General features: G+C 34.7%; 1 protein-coding gene and 1 long non-coding RNA gene across 2 annotated transcripts in view; one reads left to right on the top strand and one right to left on the bottom strand.

Moving 5' to 3' along the window:
- Positions 1 to 20,255, bottom strand: part of LOC309662482 — a 437,456-nt gene that overhangs the window by 75,953 nt on the left and 341,248 nt on the right. The window lies entirely within an intron of this gene.
- Positions 1 to 20,255, top strand: part of SCN7A (sodium voltage-gated channel alpha subunit 7) — a 77,321-nt gene that overhangs the window by 42,615 nt on the left and 14,451 nt on the right. Inside the window, exons 17-23 of the mRNA XM_082465230.1 lie at positions 1,245 to 1,399; positions 4,022 to 4,195; positions 7,462 to 7,569; positions 16,497 to 16,775; positions 17,545 to 17,598; positions 18,358 to 18,499; positions 20,041 to 20,138. Coding sequence (XP_082321356.1) covers positions 1,245 to 1,399; positions 4,022 to 4,195; positions 7,462 to 7,569; positions 16,497 to 16,775; positions 17,545 to 17,598; positions 18,358 to 18,499; positions 20,041 to 20,138 — 1,010 coding nt within the window. The remainder of the gene's footprint in view (positions 1 to 1,244; positions 1,400 to 4,021; positions 4,196 to 7,461; positions 7,570 to 16,496; positions 16,776 to 17,544; positions 17,599 to 18,357; positions 18,500 to 20,040; positions 20,139 to 20,255) is intronic.

Below are 20,255 nucleotides of genomic sequence, written 5' to 3'. Positions count from 1 at the left end.
ATATGCCAGCCCACCATTTACTAGCTTTTACTTACCCTCTCTCTGGCTCATTTCCTAACATGTGAAACGAGAATAATAATAAGACTTCATGGGATTATTAAAAAGATTAAATTAGTGTACGTGTGTGTGTTTTTATAACTCATGGAATGGGGTCATTATTTAAAATACTCATAGGAAAACAAATCACGTAATGGTCATGTATTTATATATTCCACATGAATATTAAGAAATGTACAGGGCTTCTGTCAGTTGACTGACTCACTAGATATGTAGCATGCACCCCTCAATGACTTATAATTCAAATTAGTTTCCTAACAAGATTAACAAATAACTGTAGGTTCTGAACATTTGAAATCACTGGAAATCATCAAAATGGTAATTGCTAAATGTTCAAATTCCTATATTCAAAAATAAGAATCCGCTCTCGGTAGCTTGAGATATAGCACTTGTATCATACAAGACCAGGGAGGAAACATTTTCTATATTTTTCTGACCAAAGATGTATAAATTGACTCTAGGTAAAATTCTATAAAATTCTAAAATGTGTTGACTTTAAACTCCACCCACCTCCATTCTTCATTCTCTTACCTGTTAATCATACCCTTCTCAAGCCTCACGTTTTCCTTATGCTAACTCTCTTGACGAGAAGGTAGAATTCAACCTCATACACCAGTAACCCACCCACAAATTACTCCATAATCCAAGCTTAGCTCCTTAAATAGTCTCAAGCAAAATTTCCATTCCCATGCCACCTAAGAGCTGGGATCAATTTAATTTATTTAACTGATATTATACCTCTTACTATGTCATAAATATTTGTATATTTAAATGGAAATGCTTGTTATGCCATGTGAGTCTTCAGAGAATGACTTTTCAGGCATTATACAAAAATGTAGTAATCAGAAGATGGTGTGTGTGTGTCTTGTGTGTATGTGTGTGTGTGTTTTGTAGGAGTGGAGGTGAGTTCTATTCTCAGACTCTACCCAGCAGGGTAAGAGGATGTTCTACGTCATCTCTTCCTTTCACAATTTATTTCCTCCTACTGTTACCAAACTCACAAGTTAAGTTTTTCTTTTTTTCCTCAGTGATTGCAGTGGTCACTACAATAGAGGTAAAAATCAAATATTTATGTCAGAAACCACCTATATTAGACTCTGCAAATAAATACTTGCTAAGACATTTGGAATGTTTACTTTTTCATGAGTTTTCTAGATTTCTGTTCTTAATAGTTTCATTCTTGACAGGTTATGGACGAAGATCTTCATCTGCTCAAATCAGCAGAGACTCCAAGAAAGGAAAAATGTGGCAGAACATAAGGAAAACTTGCTGCAAAATAGTAGAAAACAGTTGTTTTAAGTGTTTCATTGGCCTTGTCACTCTGCTCAGCACAGGTGCTCTGGTAAGTGAGAGTTCATATTTTTATGGAAAAAAAATGCATCATGAGTACATTCATGAAGTCACCATGCCAAATCATTTTTCCCCAGAATACTTATTATAGCACCAAATTTCATATTCTAGGATTTTAGTTTTGGAAGACATACATTACAGTTTCTTAGAGAGTCTGTATATGCCTCATTCAATATTAAATAAATAATATAATTTCAAAATATATGAATGATAGCAGGAAAAAAGAATGTTAATAAATACCCAATTTTTCTTATTTTAATAAAGTTTAATAAAATGCACATATTGGGCTAGTACTTTGTTACCTGTTCCATTGGAAAGAGAAATATTGCATTTACTTTTTAAAATAATTAATTAATTAATTAACCAATTTTTGGCTGCTTTGGGTCTTCGTTGCTGCACGTGGGCTTTCCCTCTAGTTGAGGCAAGCAGGGGCTACTCTTCATTGCAGAGCGCGGACTTCTCATTGCAGTGGCTTCTCTTTGTTGCGGGCTCTAGGCGCATGGGCTGAGGAGTTGTGTCTCGAGGGCTCTAGAGCACAGGCTCAGTAGTTGTGACGGACGGGCTTAGTCGCTCCGCAGCATGTGGGATCTTTCTGGACCAGGGCCCAAACCCGTGTCCCCTGCATCGGCAGGCGGACTCTTAACCACTGTGCCACCAGGGAAGTCCCTGCACATACTTTTAAGAACCTCTGAACTACAAATATATTTACCCATTGACCCAAGAAGCTTAATTCAGGAAAATTATCTTAAAATCTTCACACATATTAAATGCATTTACAAGGCTATGCACTGAAGAATTTTTTGTAATAGCAAAAGATTGAAAAACAAAAAGAAACCATATTAGGTGACTGTTTAAATATGCTATGGTACAGTCATCCAATGGGATACTGTGCAGTTACCTAGAAAATACAAGAGCTGTCTGCATGCTGATATTGCAATTCCCCAGGATATGGTAATAAGTGAAAAAAAGAAAGAATAAAGTGCACAGCATGCTACATTTTGTGTAAGAAAGGGAGAAAAATAGAATGTATATTGATATTTGCTTGTGTTTGATTGAAGAAGATCAAAGAATGATACACAAGAAATAGTTAATCGTGAGATGCACAAAACAGAGAAGATGGAGTCATGGTTGGGAACCAGACTTTGTACTGCAAATTTTTTTTTTTTGGCTGTATTGGGTCTTCGTTTCTGTGCCAGGGCTTTCTCTAGTTGCGGCGAGCGGGGGCCACTCTTCATCGCGGTGCGTGGGCCTCTCACTATCGCGGCCTCTCTTGCTGCGGAGCACAGGCTCCAGACGCGCAGGCTCAGTAATTGTGGCTCACGGGGTCAGTTGCTCCGCGGCATGTGGGATCTTCCCAGACCAGGCCTCGAACCCGTGTCCCCTGCATTGGCAGGCGGACTCTCAACCACTGCACCACCAGGGAAGCCCTGCAAATATTTTTAAAGTAAACTTTATACTGACATTTAGCACACATACTGAAAAACATGCAAATCATAAGTGTATAGCGTAAAAGATTTTCACCAAGTGAATGTACCTATGTAACCATCACCTGGCTTGAGAAATAGAATGCTCCCAGGGCTCCAGAACCATACTCTGACCCCTAACAGTTATTTCTTCATTCCATGTGGATAGCCAGTATGTGGACTTCAACTGCCACAGATTGGTTTTGCCTATTTTTTAATGTTTTAATTGAAATAGAGGCTTCTGTATATCTTTTTATATTATTTCACATTATATGCCTATTCAGTAAATAAATACATGTAATGAATAAAGTCCTTTAAAATAACTTTGGATGATATTTATAATCTGCTTTTATAAACACTTTTACTCCATAATTCGTTCAAGTCGGCAATTCTCTTATTTATATTTACTTTTATTTAACAATAGGTTTTTAAGAATCACACCATTCTTTACCGAAGATTATTTTCATCCTTGTTTAATCTTTGACCACAAATGCACTTTGAAACAAGTCTGCCTGAGGTTATTGATACTTTATTGCCTTTTTTTCAGTGCTAAAAAAATACTGTGAAATTGCTTTGAATGACATTATCAGAATTTGCTTCCTTCACGGTAAAATTGAGGTTGATCTATTAAAACTGAGAAACTTTAGAAAAACAATATAGTTTTATTTCATATTCATGTGTTTCCAATGGTTTATCTGACTAGCTTTGTGACTTTTTCATGTAATAACAGCATGGATTTCTGAAAACACAGGTTTGGGCGGTTTTGTTTCTTTGTTTGTTTATCTCTGCTCCTTTATTCTCAATAGCATATATCTATGAGATGGCTATGTGGAATTAGAGACAAGAACCAGGTCAGATGTGACTAAAGATTCCACCTCTTATGTTTGATTAACTGATTTGAGAGAGGCTTTTCAGATCACTAATTAGAACACAATTTGGAGGTTCTGGAATCAATGAATGATGTCTGCTACAGGCATGGGATCAGAAAACGGATGTGGATTGTGTGAATAAATCCAAACCAAGTGAACAAGCCCTTGAGACTACAACCTATGACAATGCTCACCATCTAGAGATGGGATTTCATTCCCCTGTATGCCAAAAGAGCTTGTAGAAATTACATGTACACTAATCCTTAAATTTTTTACCCACAGGCTTTTGAAGATATATATATTGATCAGAGGAAGACTATTAAAATCTTATTAGAATATGCTGACATGATCTTCACTTACATCTTTATTCTGGAAATGCTTCTAAAGTGGATGGCATATGGTTTTAAAGCCTATTTCACTAATGGCTGGTATCAACTAGACTTCATGGTTGTTATTGTACGTATTTTAAAGAAAAAATTTAAAAGCTATTTGATTTACTCTTCCTTCTTTACTCTGACTTACTCTTCCATTTACTTATATCTTTCTTTTCCCTCTCTCTATACATTTTCAGTCACCAACATCCCATATTTCTTCATATGTAATGCTTCACATCCATCCTTTTATTTTCATTCTAAAATTTGAACAGTTCATTACTTAACTCCTGGATTCTTCTAATCATTGCCTATAAACCTGCTGCTAATTAGAATTGGCTTACTGCAGAATATCTTGAAAATATCAGCATTCTAAAATATTTAGATTGGCTCTACCTTTAAATCATACATTTAAAATTAGACTACTTATCATTACCTTCACCAGTACCACACTGATCCAAGCTACCAGAACTGCCCATTTGTATCACTGCAGTAGATTCCAAGCTGAGATCCTTGCTTCCACCACTGCACACCTTTGTTCTCCTCTCCACATAGCAACCACATATGTTGTACTGTTGTAAAATGAAACTCAGTTCAAGTCACTTTTCTTGAAATCCTCCAATAAACACCCCTCACACGTAGTAAAAGCTACAGTCTTTGCAATCAAAGGCCTACAAGTGTCTACATGATCCAGTCTTATTTCCTGCTACTCTCCCTTTCCCCCATCCTGGTCTATACACTGCTCCACCAGCACCGGAATTCTTGAAGTTCAAAAACCATGCCAAAATTACTTCTATCTTAGTGCCTTTGCACTTATTCTTCCTTCCACCTGAAACTTTTGCTGGCTCACCTCATTTATGTCTGCTGAAAAGAAACTTGAAGTTAGGTCTTTCTGCACTACCATATTTAAAACTGCAACCACTACAATACTCCTTTGTGCTTTCTCTGCTTTCTTCATTTCCTATTAATATTATATTGGGCTGGCCAAAAAGTTCCTTCGGTTTTTAAGTAAAAGTAAAAGACACATTTTTCATTTTCACCAAGAACTTTATTGAACAACATATTCACCCTTCTGTTCCACTACTTTCTGCCGTTTTTCAGGCAACTTCATAATTCCATCTTCCCAAAACTTTTTATCTTTTTGAGCAAACAACTGTTCTAGGTGCCTTTTACAGTCTTCCAGGGAACTGAAATATTTTCCATTAAGAGAAATTTGTAAAGACCAAAATAAATGGAAATCCAAAGGTGCAATGTCTGGTGAATATAGCGGGTGAGTCAGAACTTCCCAGCCAAACCATAATAGTTTTTGTCTGGTCATCAAAGAAACATGTGGTCTTGCATTAAACTCATGGAAGATTATGCGTTTTTTGTTGACTCATTCCGGATGCTTTTCGTTGAGTGCTGCTTTCAGTTGGTCTAATTGGGAGGAGTACTTGTTGGAATTAATCTTTTGGTTTCCCAGAAGGAGCTCATAATAGAGGACTCTCTTTCCAATCCCACCATAAACACAACATCACTTTCTTTGGATGAAGACTGGCCTTTGGTGTGGTTGGTGGTGGTTCATTTCGCTTGCCCCACCATCTCCTCCATTCCACATTATTGTACAGTAGCCACTTTTCATCGCCCGTCACAAATTTTTTTAAAAACAGAACATCTTCATTACACTTAAGTAGAGAATCGCATGCAGAAATACGGTCAAGAAGGTTTCTTTCGCTTAACTTATGTGGAACCCAAACATCAAAGTGATTCACATAACCAAGCTGGTGCAAATGATTTTCAACGTTTGATTTGGATATTTTGAGTATGCCAGCTATCTCCCACATGGTATAACGGTGATTGTTCTCAATTAATGTCTCGATTTGATCGCTATCAACTTCAACTGGTCTACCCAACCATAGAGCATCATCCAGCAAGAAATCTCCAGCACAAAACTTCGTAAACCACTTTTGACACATTTGACCAGTCACAGCACCTTCTTCAAAAACTACTAAATCTTTTTTTGCATTTCAGTTGCGTTTTTACCTTTCTTGAAATAATAAAGCATAATATGCTGAAAATGTTGCTTTTTTTCTTCCATCTTCAATATTAAAATGGTTACACAAAATTTCACCAATTTTGATAAGCTTTTTAAAAATGCACACAGATATGACAGCTGTCACAATACAATCTAACAAAATTGTTTCAAATGAAGTTAAAGACAACTAAGTGCTACTAGAGCCATCTTACAGAAAAAAACCAAACAAACCTTTTAGCCAGCCCAATATAATTTACTCATTGATTTTGCTTACTGAAAGATAAGCTCCATTAAGGCAAAATATTTTCTCAGTTTGGTTCTCTCCTTATCCTATATGCCTAGAACAATTCATGTCACATATTAGGTGCTCAATAATTTTTGTCGAAAGCACAAATGTCTCCCTATTCTATAAACAATGATTGAAGCTTCTCAGCCTTTAAATAATGACTTCCAATATCTGACCTTTGTCTTCTAAATTAATTCTTGCAATTAACCTTCTACTTCAACCAAACCATACTACACCTGCGACCCACCTTCCTGTTTTCTGGTTATTGTTCTTTTGAGTCCACATCCCTCCATGCTTATATAAATGATACCCTTACTTCAAAGTCCACTTCAAGATAATCTCTTTAGAGTAGGGTAAAAGAGAGTAATTTTTTTCATTTATATTGCCTTGAAAATACAGAAAATATGAAGATACAACAAAAGTTAATCATAACTATGCCACCTTGCTCAATCTCCGTTAATTTTTTAAAATTTGAATCATATTTATACATATATGTTTAGTTTAAAAAATCACCTTAGAATCTTGCTATATTTTTTGGTAATTAGTACTTGGTCTTAACAGTATTCATTTCCTTCTTTATGCCTCTTCTCTGAAATCCTATATTTTATATCATCTTAACCATCTTCATATTTAGATTCATATGTAAATATATTCCGAATTTTGTTTTGATGAATACATTGTGTACTATTACTATATTGCAAATAATCATGTAACTGATTCTTAATTTAATTTAAAAATAAAAAATGGATATAAATATTAAGCCTTGACCATAAAGAATCTCAAGTATACAAACTTTTGTTTATCTCGATAGCATATATTCCTGTTACCAGAAAATAGTTTTGTTTTATCTTTCTTTAAGTGATTTTAACACAGAATGATTTTCTTATATCTTTCTGTAGGTCATCATTAAGATATATTGAAATGTATATTAAAATTTTTCATAAATTTCTTAGTAGGCTTTGTGTATCTTTTCCATAATAAAAGATTTTTTACACATTGTTTTGATTAAAGTTAAAATTAAATTCTATTCACTTTTTTTTGATATACCCAGGTGTTTTGTGTTAGCTTAATAGGCAAATCTCGGGAAGAACTAAAACCGCTTATTTCCATTAAATTCCTTCGAGCACTCAGAGTTCTATCTCAATTTGAAAGAATGAAGGTAAGACAAAATTTTCTAATCTATAGGCTTTTATTTAGGATTAATAAAGCTCCATAAATTAACAATCATTGTTGTCTTCACATTTGTATCTTTAACAATATTAATACAAAAGTCTTACATATTACTAATTAAAAATATAGAAGAAAGGTTTATTAGTTATGCTTATTAACATTTTGGGCCTTTATTGCTCATAAGATATGAAAAGTAATAAAGATAAGCAAAAAATCTAATAGTTGAGAGAGAAAAAAGTAATACCGTTCTAACCCACTGATACATAGAAGTATTAATGAAATTATGTCCATGTTAAAAATATAACTGATAGAAAATGAAATGTTGATCAGTTAGCTATCTTATTTAAATTATAAGGACATTATACACGCTTATTAATTTACCAAATGAAATAACAGTTTGAATTTTAAAATAAATTCACTTTTAAGTCACATGTCACAAATTATGAATTCTTGCCAGTCTTCTCTCTCTCACTCCCATGTTAAAGCTTCTTCTGAACAATGTAAGGGAAACTAATAGGTTGCACCATATAAAATGGCCAATGTTCAATCTTTGGGCCTATAATGGAAGTCCCATGTGACTCAACCTAGAAGAAAAAACAGAGTCTATGACCACCACAAGTAGTATAATTATGTAGCTATACAGTGATCAATTATATGCAGAAATGGGAGAGTCGTATTTTACCTTTTATTTTGTAATCATACATTTATATTTCCTTGCATTTGTCATTTACATGGATTATTTAACATTAGCCTGCCTATTTGACTAATACTATGGAATGTCATATATTCAATGTAGGTGGAAACAATAAGAAATTTATTTATGTTTAAGCTGTATTGTTTTTATAGTTGATACATTGTATGTTGCATTTAAACTGCCATTCATTAAGAAACTCAATACTTAAATTCTTTCCACTTGGTTAAAAAATAGATATTTATTTTTATTTCAAAATTTGAGTAATTATTATAAATCCAAACAGAAATATAAGTAATTTTAAAAATGTATTTTACCAAAAACATACTGCCAAAATTTTAATAGTACCATCTTTATATGATTCAATATAATATGATTATGTGATACACAGTTGTGTGTATATATGTGTATATGTTTTAAGTATGTTAATTATATTTTAATATATATGCAAATGCATGATTGACAATATTTTTGTAATTAATACGAATCTGTGACTGGTCAACCTATTCTCCAAATACATTTGATGTGCTGGTGTTGGGAAAGAAACATTTGATCATGTAGCAAATACAGAAAAATTCCAGTTATCATACACCTAGGAAACACAAATTTTGAATATTAATTGTAATTTACATTATGACTTACAAAACACTTTATTAACAACATGATGGAAGTCCACAGGTGGTGATATTCCCCAGTGCTTTTAAACCAAAATAAGGAGGAAAATAAGCTGAAAAGGAGAAAATGATTGAAAAGATCTGTAAGATTCAGGAATGACAATACAGCCAAATTTCTAGCATAAATTCAGTTTAGTGATAAGATAATTTCATAGTATATTCTAGAGTTATAAACTACACATGGCCTATTAAAACATAGGGGCTGTGGGTAAGGGAAATGGAGAAATGTTGATCAAAGGGTCCAAACTTTCATTTATAAGATGAATAAGTTCTGGGGATCTAGTGTACAGTATGGTGACTACAGTTAGTAATACTGCACTGTATACTCGAAATTTTCTAAGAGAGTAGATCTTAAATGTTTCTCACCACATACCCAAAAAGATAATTATGTGAAGTGATGGATGTGTTAACTAGCTTGATTGTGGGAATCATTTCACAATTTATACATATATCAGGACATCACCTTGTACATCTTAAATTTACACAATTTTTGTAAATTATACCTAAATAAAGCAAAACACATGTACAGATATACACTAACACACAAAAATTAGATAATGAATGTAACTAGACTACTTTTCCTTATTTTAAAAAACATTCTGGCATAATATCAGGGTTTCTTTTTCCTAATAAATTTAGATACAAAGACGAAAAAAAAGTGTCAAAATCAGCAAATTTTCTGCCCTTGATTCACAGAAAAGTAGGAAGCGATTTGCTAGGGAAGCTGCCTCTGTCAGAAATCAAGTGCTGTACTATTTGATGCCATTCATTAATTAGAACGGCAATGAGACAGTAGCCATGGACAATTCGAGGTCAGGTAAATAATTATGTTTAGGTCAAGGTCAGATTCAGATCTTAATCTTCATCTCATCCTCTGGAAGTTCTGTAGCTGAATTAACTGAGTATATAAGGAAGCTAAGTGATTACAAAATTAATGTTTTATGTATTTAATAAGCTTCAGGTCTTCAGGTGCTCTTACTATTTAAATATTTGTTTCAACCATATCTATTGCTTTTATTCTTACATTTGTGTGTATTTTCTAATAGACATAGCATTTTTTTCATCAGAAGCATCAGTGGGCCTTTCAAAATATCTAAAGGTCAACAAAGGATCTGTGACTTAGTTGTAGAAATAAAACTAAATGTAATTAAAAGCATAATTAAAAATCAAAATATTAATTCAAGGACAGAAATCTAAGGAATATAAGAAAGTATAGGCAAAAGGCTACGTATCCAGTAATGGCTGAGGGAAGGAAAGGTTAGAATGGTAGAAAAGAGAAGGGTCCCTCAGGGAAAAAAAGAGAGAGAGAGAGAAAGAAGTGAGGTTGGGGAAAAGGAGTCAAAGTATAAATGGTAAAGGAAAGATAAAGAGGTAGCAAAGATTGAAAATATTTTATTGGGTATAGCCACTGGTTTACATTCACCATAACAGCTTTAGTGGAGTGATAAGAATAAAATTCTGAATGTATCAATAATATTTAAAGAATGAAGGGAACTGAGGAAATGGAGACAGTGATCATAGATTATTGCTATTATTTAATTTTAGGTGGTAGATTCATTTCCCAAACTTCCCACTCTGGAGTAGTTTTTCTCCTTCTGACTTACATCACTCTGTATGACAGACTCTAGGTCCATCCAGCTCACTACAAATAACTCAATTTTGTTTCTTTTTATGACTGAGTAATATTCCATTGTATATATGTGCCACATCTTCTTTATCCATTCATCTGTCGATGGACACTTAGGTTGCTTCCATGTCCTGGCTGTTGTAAATAATGCTGCAATGAACATTGTGGTACATGACTCTTTTTTGAATTGTGGTTTTCTCAGGGTATATGCCCAGTAGTGGGATTGCTGGGTCCTATGGTAGTTCTATTTTTAGTGTTTTAAGGACCCTCCATACTGTTCTCCATAGTGGCTGTATCAATTTACATTCCCACCAATAATGCAAGAGGTTGCCCTTTTCTCCACACCCTCTCCAGCCTTTATTGTTTGTAGATTTTTGATGATGGCCATTCTGATTGGTGTGAGGTGATACCTCACTGTAGTTTTGATTTGCATTTCTCTAATGATTAGTGATGTTGAGCATCCTTTCATGTGTTTGTTGGCAATCTGTGGATCTTTGCAGAAATGTCTATTTAGATCTTCTGCCCATTTTTGGATTGGGTTGTTTGTTTTTTTGATACTGAGCTGCATAAGCTGCTTGTATATTTTGGAGATTAATCCTTTGTCAGTTGCTTCGTTTGCAAATATTTTCTCCCATTCTGAGGGTTGCTTTTTGTCTTGTTTATGGTTTCCTTTGCTGTGCAAAAACTTTTGTTTCATTAGGTCCCATTTGTTTATTTTTGTTTTTATTTCCATTTCTCTAGGAGGTGGGTCAAAAAGGATCTAGCTGTGATTTATGTCATAGAGTGTTCTGCCTATGTTTTCCTCTAAGAGTTTTAGTGTCCGGCCTTACATTAAGGTCTTTAATCCATTTTGAGTTTATTTTTGTGTATGGTGTTAGGGAGTGTTCTAATTTCATTATTTTACATGTAGCTATCCAGTTTTCTCAGCACCACTTATTGAAGAGGCTGTCTTTTCTCCATCGTATATTCTTGACTCCTTTATCAAAGATAAGGTGACCCTATGTGCGTGGGTTTATCTCTGGGCTTTCTACCCTGTTCCATTGATCTATATTTCTGTTTTTGAGTCAGTACAATACTTTCTTGATTACAGTAGCTTTGTAGTATAGTCTGAAGTCTGGGAGCCTGATTCCTCCAGCTCCATTTTTCTTTCTCAAGATTGCTTTGGCTATTCGGGGTCTTTTGTGTCTCCATACAAATTGTGAAATTTTTTGTTCTAGTTCTGTGAAAAATGCCATTGGTAGTTTGATAGTGTTTGCATTGAATCTGTAGATTGCTTTGGGTAGTATAGTCATTTTCACAATGTTGATTCTTCCAATTCAAGAACATGGTATGTCTCTCCATCTGTTTGTACCATCTTTAATTTCTTTCATTGGCGTCTATAGTTTTCTGCATACAGGTCTTTTGTCTCCTTAAGTAGGTTTAATCCTAGGTATTTTATCTTTTTCTTGCAATGGTAAATGGAAGTGTTTCCTTAATTTCTCTTTCATATTTTTCATCATTAGTGTATAGGAATGAAAGAGGTTTCTGTGCATTAATTTGGTATCCTGCTACTTTACCAAATTCATTGATTAGCTCTAGTAGTTTTCTGGTAGCATCTTTAGGATTCTCTATGTATAGTATCTTGTCATCTGCAAACAGTGACAGCTTTACTTCTTCTTTTCCGATTTGGATTCCTTTTACTTCTTTTCCTTCTCTGATTGCTGTGGCTAAAACTTCCAAAACTACGTTGAATAATAGTGATGAGAGTGGGCAACATTGTCTTGTTCCTGAACTTAGAGGAAATGGTTCCAGTTTTTCACCATTGTGAACAATGTTTGCTGTGGGTTGGTCATATAATGGCCTTTATTATGTTGAGGTAAGTTCCCTCTATGCCTGCTTTCTGGAGGGTTTTCATCATAAATGGGTGTTGAATTTTGTCAAAAATTTTTTCGGCATCCACTGAGATTATCATATGGTTTTTCTCCTTCAATTTGTTAATATGGTGTATCACATTGATTGATTTGCATAGATTGAAGAATCCTTGCATTCTTGGGATAAACCCCACTGGATCATGGTGTATGATCCTTTTAATGTGCTATTGGATTCTGTTTACTGATATTTTGTTGAGGATTTTTGCGTCTATATTCATCAGTGATACTGGCCTATAGTTTTCTTTTTTTGTGACTTCTTTGTCTGGTTTTGGTATCAGGGTGATGGTGGGCTTGTAGAATGAGTTTGGGAGTGTTCCTCCCTCTGCTGTATTTTGGAATAGTTTCAGAAGGATAGGTGTTAGCTCGTCTCTAAATGTTTGATAGAAGTTGCCTGTGAAACCATCTGGTCCTGGGCTTTGGTTATTGGAAGATTTTTTAATCACAGTTTCAATTTCAGTGCTTGTGATTGGTCTGTTTATATTTTCTATTTCTTCCTGGTTGAGTCTCGGAAGGTTGTGCTTTTCAAAGAATTTGTCCATTTCTTCCAGGTGGTTCATTTTATTGACATATAGTTGCTTGTAGTAATCTCTCATGATCCTTTGTACTTCTGTTGTTACTTGTCCTTTTTCATTTCTAATTCTGTTGATTTGAGTCTTTTCCCTTTTTTCTTGATGAGTCTGGCTAATGGGTTATCAATTTTGTTTATCTTCTCAAAGAACCAGTTTTTAGTTTTATTGATCTTTGCTATCGTTTCCTTCATTTCTTTTTCATTTATTTCTGACCTGATCTTTATGATTTCTTTCCTTCTGCTAACTTTGGAGTCTTTTTGTTCTTCTTTCTCTAATTGCTCTAGGTGTAAGGTTAAGTTGTTTATTTGACATTTTTCTTGTTTCTTGAGGTAGGATTATATTGCTATAAACTTCCCTCTTAGAACTGCTTTTGCTGCATCCCATAGGTTTTGGGCTGTCGTGTTTTCATTGTAATTTGTTTCTAGGTACTTTTTGATTTCCTCTTAATTTCTTCACTGATCTCTTGGTTATTTAGTAGTCTATTGTTTAGCCTCCATGTTTTTGTATTTTTTACAATTTTTTTTCCTGTAATTGATATCTAGTCTCATAGCATTGTGGTTGGAAAAGATACTTGATATGATTTCAATTTTCTTAAATGTACCAAGGCTTGATTGGTGACCCAAGATATGATCTATCCTGGAGAATGTTCCATGAGCACTTGAGAAGAAAGTGTATTCTATTGTTTTTGGATAGAATATCCTATAAATATCAATTAAGTCCATGTTGTTTAATGTGTCATTTAAAGCTTGTGTTTCCTTATTTATCTTCATTTTGGATGATCTGTCCATTGGTGAAAGTGGGGTGTTAAAGTCCCCTACTATGATTGTGTTACTGTCGATTTCCCCTTTTATGGCTGTTAACATTTGCCTTGCGTATTGAAGTGCTCCTATGTTGGGTGCATAAATATTTACAATTGTTATATCTTCTTCTTGGATTGATCCCTTGATCATTATGTAGTGTCCTTTTTTGTCTCTTATAATAGTCTTTATTTTAAAGTCTATTTTGTCTGATATGAGAATTACTACTCCAGCTTTCTTTTGATTTCCATTTGAATGGAATATCTTTTTCCAACCCCTCACTTTCAGTCTGTATGTGTCCCTAGGTCTGAAGTGGGTCTCTTGTAGACAGCATATGTACAAGTCTTGTTTTTGTATCCATTCAGCCAGCCTATGTCTTCTAGTTGGAGCAGTTAATCCATTTACATTTAAGGTAATTATTGATATGTATGTTCCTATTCCCATTTTCTTAATTGTTTTAGGTTTGTTTTTGTAGGTCATTTCCTTCTCTTGTTTCCTGCCTAGGGAAGTTCCTTTAGCATTTGTTGTAAAGCTGGTTTGGTGATGCTGAATTCTCTTAGCTTTTGCTTATCTGTAAAGGTTTTAACTTCTCTGTTGAATCTGAATGAGATCCTTTCTCGGGAGAGTAATCTTGGTTGTAGGTTTTTCCCTTTCATCACTTGAAATATGTCCTGCCACTTCCTTCTGGCTTGCAGAGTTTCTGCTGAAAGATCAGCTGTTAACCTTATGGGGATTCCCTTGTATGTTATTTGTTGCTTTTCCATTGCTGTTTTTAATATATTTTTCTTTGTATTTAATTTTTGATAGTTTGATTAATATGTGTCTTGGCGTGTTTCTCCTTGGATTTATCCTGTATGGTACTCTCTGCACTTCCTGGACTTGAATGACTATTTCCTCCCCTGTATTAGGGAAGTTTTCAACTATAATCTCTTCAAATATTTTCTCAGTCCCTTTCTTTTTCTGTTCTTCTTCTAGGGCCCCTATAATTCAAATGTTGGTGCATTTAATTTTGTCCCAGAAGTCTCTGTGACTGTCCTCAATTCTTTTCATTCTTTTTCTTTATTCTGCTCTGTAACTATTTCCAGTATTTTATATTCCAGGTTACTTATCCATTCTTCTGCCTCAGTGATTCTGCTATTGATTCCTTCTAGAGAATTTTTAATTTCATTTATTGTGTTGTTTATCATTGTTTCTTTGCTCTTTAGTTCTTCTAGGTCCTTGTGAAATGTTTCTTGTATTTTCTCCATTCTATTTCCAAGATTTTGGATAATCTTTACTATCATTACTCTGAATTCTTTTTCAGGTAGACTGCCTATTTCCTCTTCATTTGTTTTGTCTGGTGGGTTTTTACTTTGCTCCTTCATCTGCTGAGTATTTCTCTGTCTTCTCATTTTGCTTAACTTACTGTGTTTGGGGTCTCCTTTTTACAGGCTGCAGGTTCATAGGTCCTGTTGTTTTTGATGTCTGCCCCCAGTGGGTGAGGTTGGTTCAGTGGGTTGTGTAGGCTTCCTGGTGGAGGGGACTGGTGCCCGTGTTTTGGTGGATGAGGCTGGATCTTGTCTTTCTGGTGGGCAGAAACACGTCTGTTGTTTTGTTTTGGGGTGTCTGTGAACTTATTATGATTTTAGGCAGCCTCTCTGCTAATGGGTGGGGTTGTGTTCCTGTCTTGCTAGTTGTTTGGCATGTAGTGTCCAGGACTGGAGCTTGCTGGTTGTTGAGTGGCGCTGGGTCTTAGCGTTGAGATGGAGATCTCTGGGAGAGCTCTCACCGTTTGATATTACATGGGTCAGGAGGTCTCTGGTGGCCCAATGTCCTGAGCTCGGCTCTCCCACCTCCAAGGCTCAGGCGTGATACCCGGCCGGAGCACCAAGACCCTGTCAGCCACGCAGTATCCAAAGTGTGATCTTAAGACCAGCACATGGGCATCGTGTGGCAGCTTGTTAAAACTCGAACATCTCAATCCTTCTTTTCTTTTCTTTTCTTTTCGTTTCATTTCTTCTCTTCTCTTCTCTTCTCTCTCTCTCTTTCTTTCATCAACCACTCTGATTGTTTTAGTTCTACTGCAGGCATTTTATTCCTCACATTTAATAAACCAGGGCCTCGCTTCTTCCCTTCCAAGGGTCATGTTGGGTGAAGCTGTGCTGGGCTGACCTGGTTGGGGTTCAGAAGCCCTCAGGACCTATTATGTTCTTCCACCCTCTCTCTACTTATTAGAAATCCAGCCCCCTCAACCTGTCTGCCACTCCCTCAAGGCAGGCCTATCTTCTAAAGCTAAGACATTTCCTTTCTCCTCCACAGTTAAAACTTTCCAGAAAGATCAGCAACCTGGGGCTGGTCTCGGCTGATTAGCCAGCACTGAAGTTGCTCAGGCAGGAGGCAACGGGACCGTCCGGGCAGGTGTGGGTGGTGAGGTAACGGGGTGCACTGAGTCTGACACTAGAGCACAGGCTCACGGCCTTTAATATATATTTTTAACTGAAATTTGTTTTTTAGGTTATTCAAATACCAGATGTGATCTATTAAATCTTTAAAGATGGCCTTTTTGTTGTTATTTCAATATGATCTTACATTAATAAATATTTCCAATTTAATTAAAACACTTTCACATTTCTTACCTGAAGTTTACATGTTTGTTTTTTATACGCCAGGTGGTAGTGAGAGCTTTGGTAAAAACAACTTTACCCACATTGAATGTGTTTCTGGTCTGCCTTATGATCTGGCTGGCTTTTAGCATCATAGGAGTACACTTATTTGCTGGCACATTCTATGAATGCATTGACCCAACAAGTGGAGAAAGGTTTCCTGTATCTGAAGTCATGAATAGAAGTCAATGTGAAAGCCTTGTGTTTAATGAATCCATGCCATGGGAGAATGCAAAACTGAACTTTGATAATGTTGGAATCAGTTTTCTTTCACTGCTTCAAGTAGTAAGTACATGTTTGAATTTGTGAATTACATGTTCATTCATATTGTATGTGAACATAAAGGACAAAATGTGGATGCTTAATAAAGTTGGTTTTAAATTATTTTAGCAATTATTAGTTAGCAGATACATGTTATGGGACATACTATAGTAAGCTCATTTAGAAAGACAAAAGTGAAATATAGTCCTTGCTCTGTTGGGAGAAGGAAGTGGAAATAAAGGTAGGACTAACAGAGGAAATGACAGGTACTGGCCAAAGCTATTTCCTCCACCACTGATGAGATAATAGGTTCACAATTTTTGATCTAACTCAGATTACTGCTATTTTGTTTCTACTTAGTGCTTTGAGGAATGGCTACTTGGTCCCCCAATATCTAGCAGATATAAGGTGGTGAATAATTCCTGTCTTACCTCCATCATAGTAAAGCACATATACAGCAGTTACAACTAACTATGACACTTGGGCAGCGTGTATTTACTTACCATTTATCTATCTATCTAACCAGTGCTCTCTCTCTCTCTTTGTATTAATACTATCTTAAAATATTTTAAGTTATTAGCTACAATTAAGCTAAGTAGTTTTAAATAGTTGTTAATAGACAATACAAATGTAAAAATGAAAGTGGTAAAGATCTCAATTACACAGTATATTGAAGTGTGGTCAGCCTTACTAATCAAATGCTTTACTGTATTAATAACAGATTGAGTTTTAATTTTTACTTGCCACAAAACATAAGATTTCCATAAAAATTAAATACATGCCATTTTTACAGGCCACATTTAATGGATGGATCACTATTATGAATTCAGCAGTTGATTCTGTTGGTGTAAGTACAATATAATCCTAGAGCCACTGTTAAGGTTCACACAAAGTCATTTTTGCAATTCAAGGACAGGACATAAGCAATAATTGAGTAATTAACATGGTAAAAGCAAATGCTTATGCTAGATAGAAATTAAATACATTTCAGATTGAATATTTCATGAACAATGAACTCCTTCCAGGATTATATACAATGGTTGAGGCCAAATAGACCCATTTGAAGGATTATCATAAAAATGATTAAAACAATGCAATAAACTTTAAAATTCAAATAAAAGCCATGATATCTCTTCACCAAAGAACAAGGAGGAAATATTGCCTCAAGTATCACTGTTGTATTTTTTTTGTCATAAATTATTTCCTAAGTCTTAAAAGGTCAGTATAAATATTTTGCTTATTTTCTCACTTTTTATTTTATTTTTAAAAACAATTTTTTCAGAGAAATTTTAGATCTACAGCAAAATTGAGAGGGAGGTACAGAGATTTCCCATATACCTCTGCCCTCACACATGCACACCTCCCCATTATTGACATTCCTCACCACAGTGCTACATTTTTTACCAAAGATGAACCTACATTGACACATCATAATCACCCAATGTTCATAGTTCATAGGGTTCACTCAGTGTTGTACATTCTATGGGTTTGGACAAATGTATAATAACATATACCCTTCTTTATAATATCATATAGAGTATTTTCACTGCCCTAAAAATCCTCTGTGCTCTGCCTTATTTTGCTTATTTTTTAATTTAACTTTTAGGTAGATATGCAGCCTAATTTTGAAGACAACATCTACATGTGTTGTTACTTTATTGACTTTATTATCATTGGATTATTTCTTCCTCTGAGTATGTTGATTGGTGCTATTATTGCTAATTTCAACAAACATAAAGTAAAGATAAGTATAAATATTCTTTGTTCATCAATGCCCGAGGGAAAAAATATGTCCTGCTTCAAATAATTGGTTTTGGATTCAGCTTAATATTGTCTTTATTTGGTACTTATCTTTAAAAAAATGATCGATGTTCCTGCAGATTGATGGATATTGCTGAAATGTTCATCTTTACATTGTTTTCTATATTCAAATAAGCACAGACAAGTTTAAACATTAAAAATTACAAATGTTTCTGTATATAGGTTTGTAAATAATGACATGCTGAAAAATAACATTGTTATGCATCTGCACAAATATCTGAAGATGTTCAAGAAAAATAAGCCACACTTTTTTACTCTCTGATATACTCAAAGCTTTCAGAGTCATAACCAGCAGAGACATATTTGCTGGTTGAAATAGCTTTTTCTGCTAGAAGTAGAGGGAGTCATAAATCCTAATTACATGACCTAAATAGGAGCGCTTGAAACACATAAGAGAGAATTCAGAGGCAGAATTTAACAACCCATGTTTTGTGCCATCTCCACACAAAGACTCCCTTCAGGGCTTCTGTTAATACAAATGCCTCAAAAGTCATATAAGTTCACTTATTTTAACCTCAGGGCCGTACTTTCTGTTAGGTGTAGGAATGACTTATGGTAAATCAAAGAAAAGAAGAGTTTAATCTTGAAATTCCATCTTTGGCCATGTCATCAAAGTTTAACCACATGTAGAATCTGGTAAACAAACCACTCTGAGTCTGCACTAATTAGATGGGATTAGAGAGATCAGTGGTCAAATGAAATATTCATTGAATTGGATGCTTCATCTTCCTAACGATTTCAACCTAATGGGATAATATCCTAGGATTTGCTTCTGGACTTCAAACTGATGACCCCTGTCAATTTTAAGTGAGCAAGTCCTGACATGGGCAGTAACAATTCCTAATTCCTAGATTAACACATTAAATGTTCACCTCTTATTCACTTTGCATATTCTGTATAAGATACTGAAATTAACACTAGAAACACAAAGACGAATAATCCCTAGAAGTTTCTATGAAGAGGTAAGCACTGGTGCTTTTTGAATAATACTGAAAAGTATCTTCTAATAGTATTTGGAAAATTAAGTAATGTATGAACATATAAAAACACATATATGACCAATTATTTTTTTCCTGATTATTAAAAGGTACAAACCAGCTTTACCTTTAGCTTTTTAGTTCAACTTTTCTTAGTAACCTTTCCAGATATCCTCTGCTGTTTCTCCTTTGTCTCTAACAAGAGGTAGGCCTCAGTAACTAAAAAGTTAAAATAAGGTTGACTACCGATCGGAAAGTTCATCAAAAGATAATTGATTATCAATCAGTTCCAGTGTATACTCTGTGTTTTGTATGAATTTTTGTGCAGAAGGTCAGACATGTTTAAACATGATTTAGTTCATTGCAGTTAAGCCTTTTTTAAAGGATTAAATCAATAATTGCCAAGCTTTCGAAAACGCATATTAATGTAAGATGAAATTTGGATTAAATATGATTTTAACATCTTTTTCTTTCATTTCTTTACCTGGGAGCCTCAAATATCTTTATAACAGTAAAACAGAAGAAACAATACCATGCACTGAAGAAGCTGATGTGCGAAGTCTCTCAAAAACCAGTACCTCGCCCAGAAGTAAGGAAATATCTAGATTTTTGTTTTAAGTTCTGAAAAAGTTTCCTTTATATAGTCTCTCTTACAAATGAAGATGTGTTTTTAAAATTCTTAACAACAAATGCTTTTGACAAAATT

Source organism: Balaenoptera physalus, assembly GCF_965194825.1.
Source record: "Balaenoptera physalus genome assembly, chromosome: 6".
Taxonomy (NCBI): domain Eukaryota; kingdom Metazoa; phylum Chordata; class Mammalia; order Artiodactyla; family Balaenopteridae; genus Balaenoptera; species Balaenoptera physalus.
The sequence above is the reverse complement of the archived record's forward strand: the minus strand, read 5'-3'. Positions and strand labels throughout refer to the sequence as shown.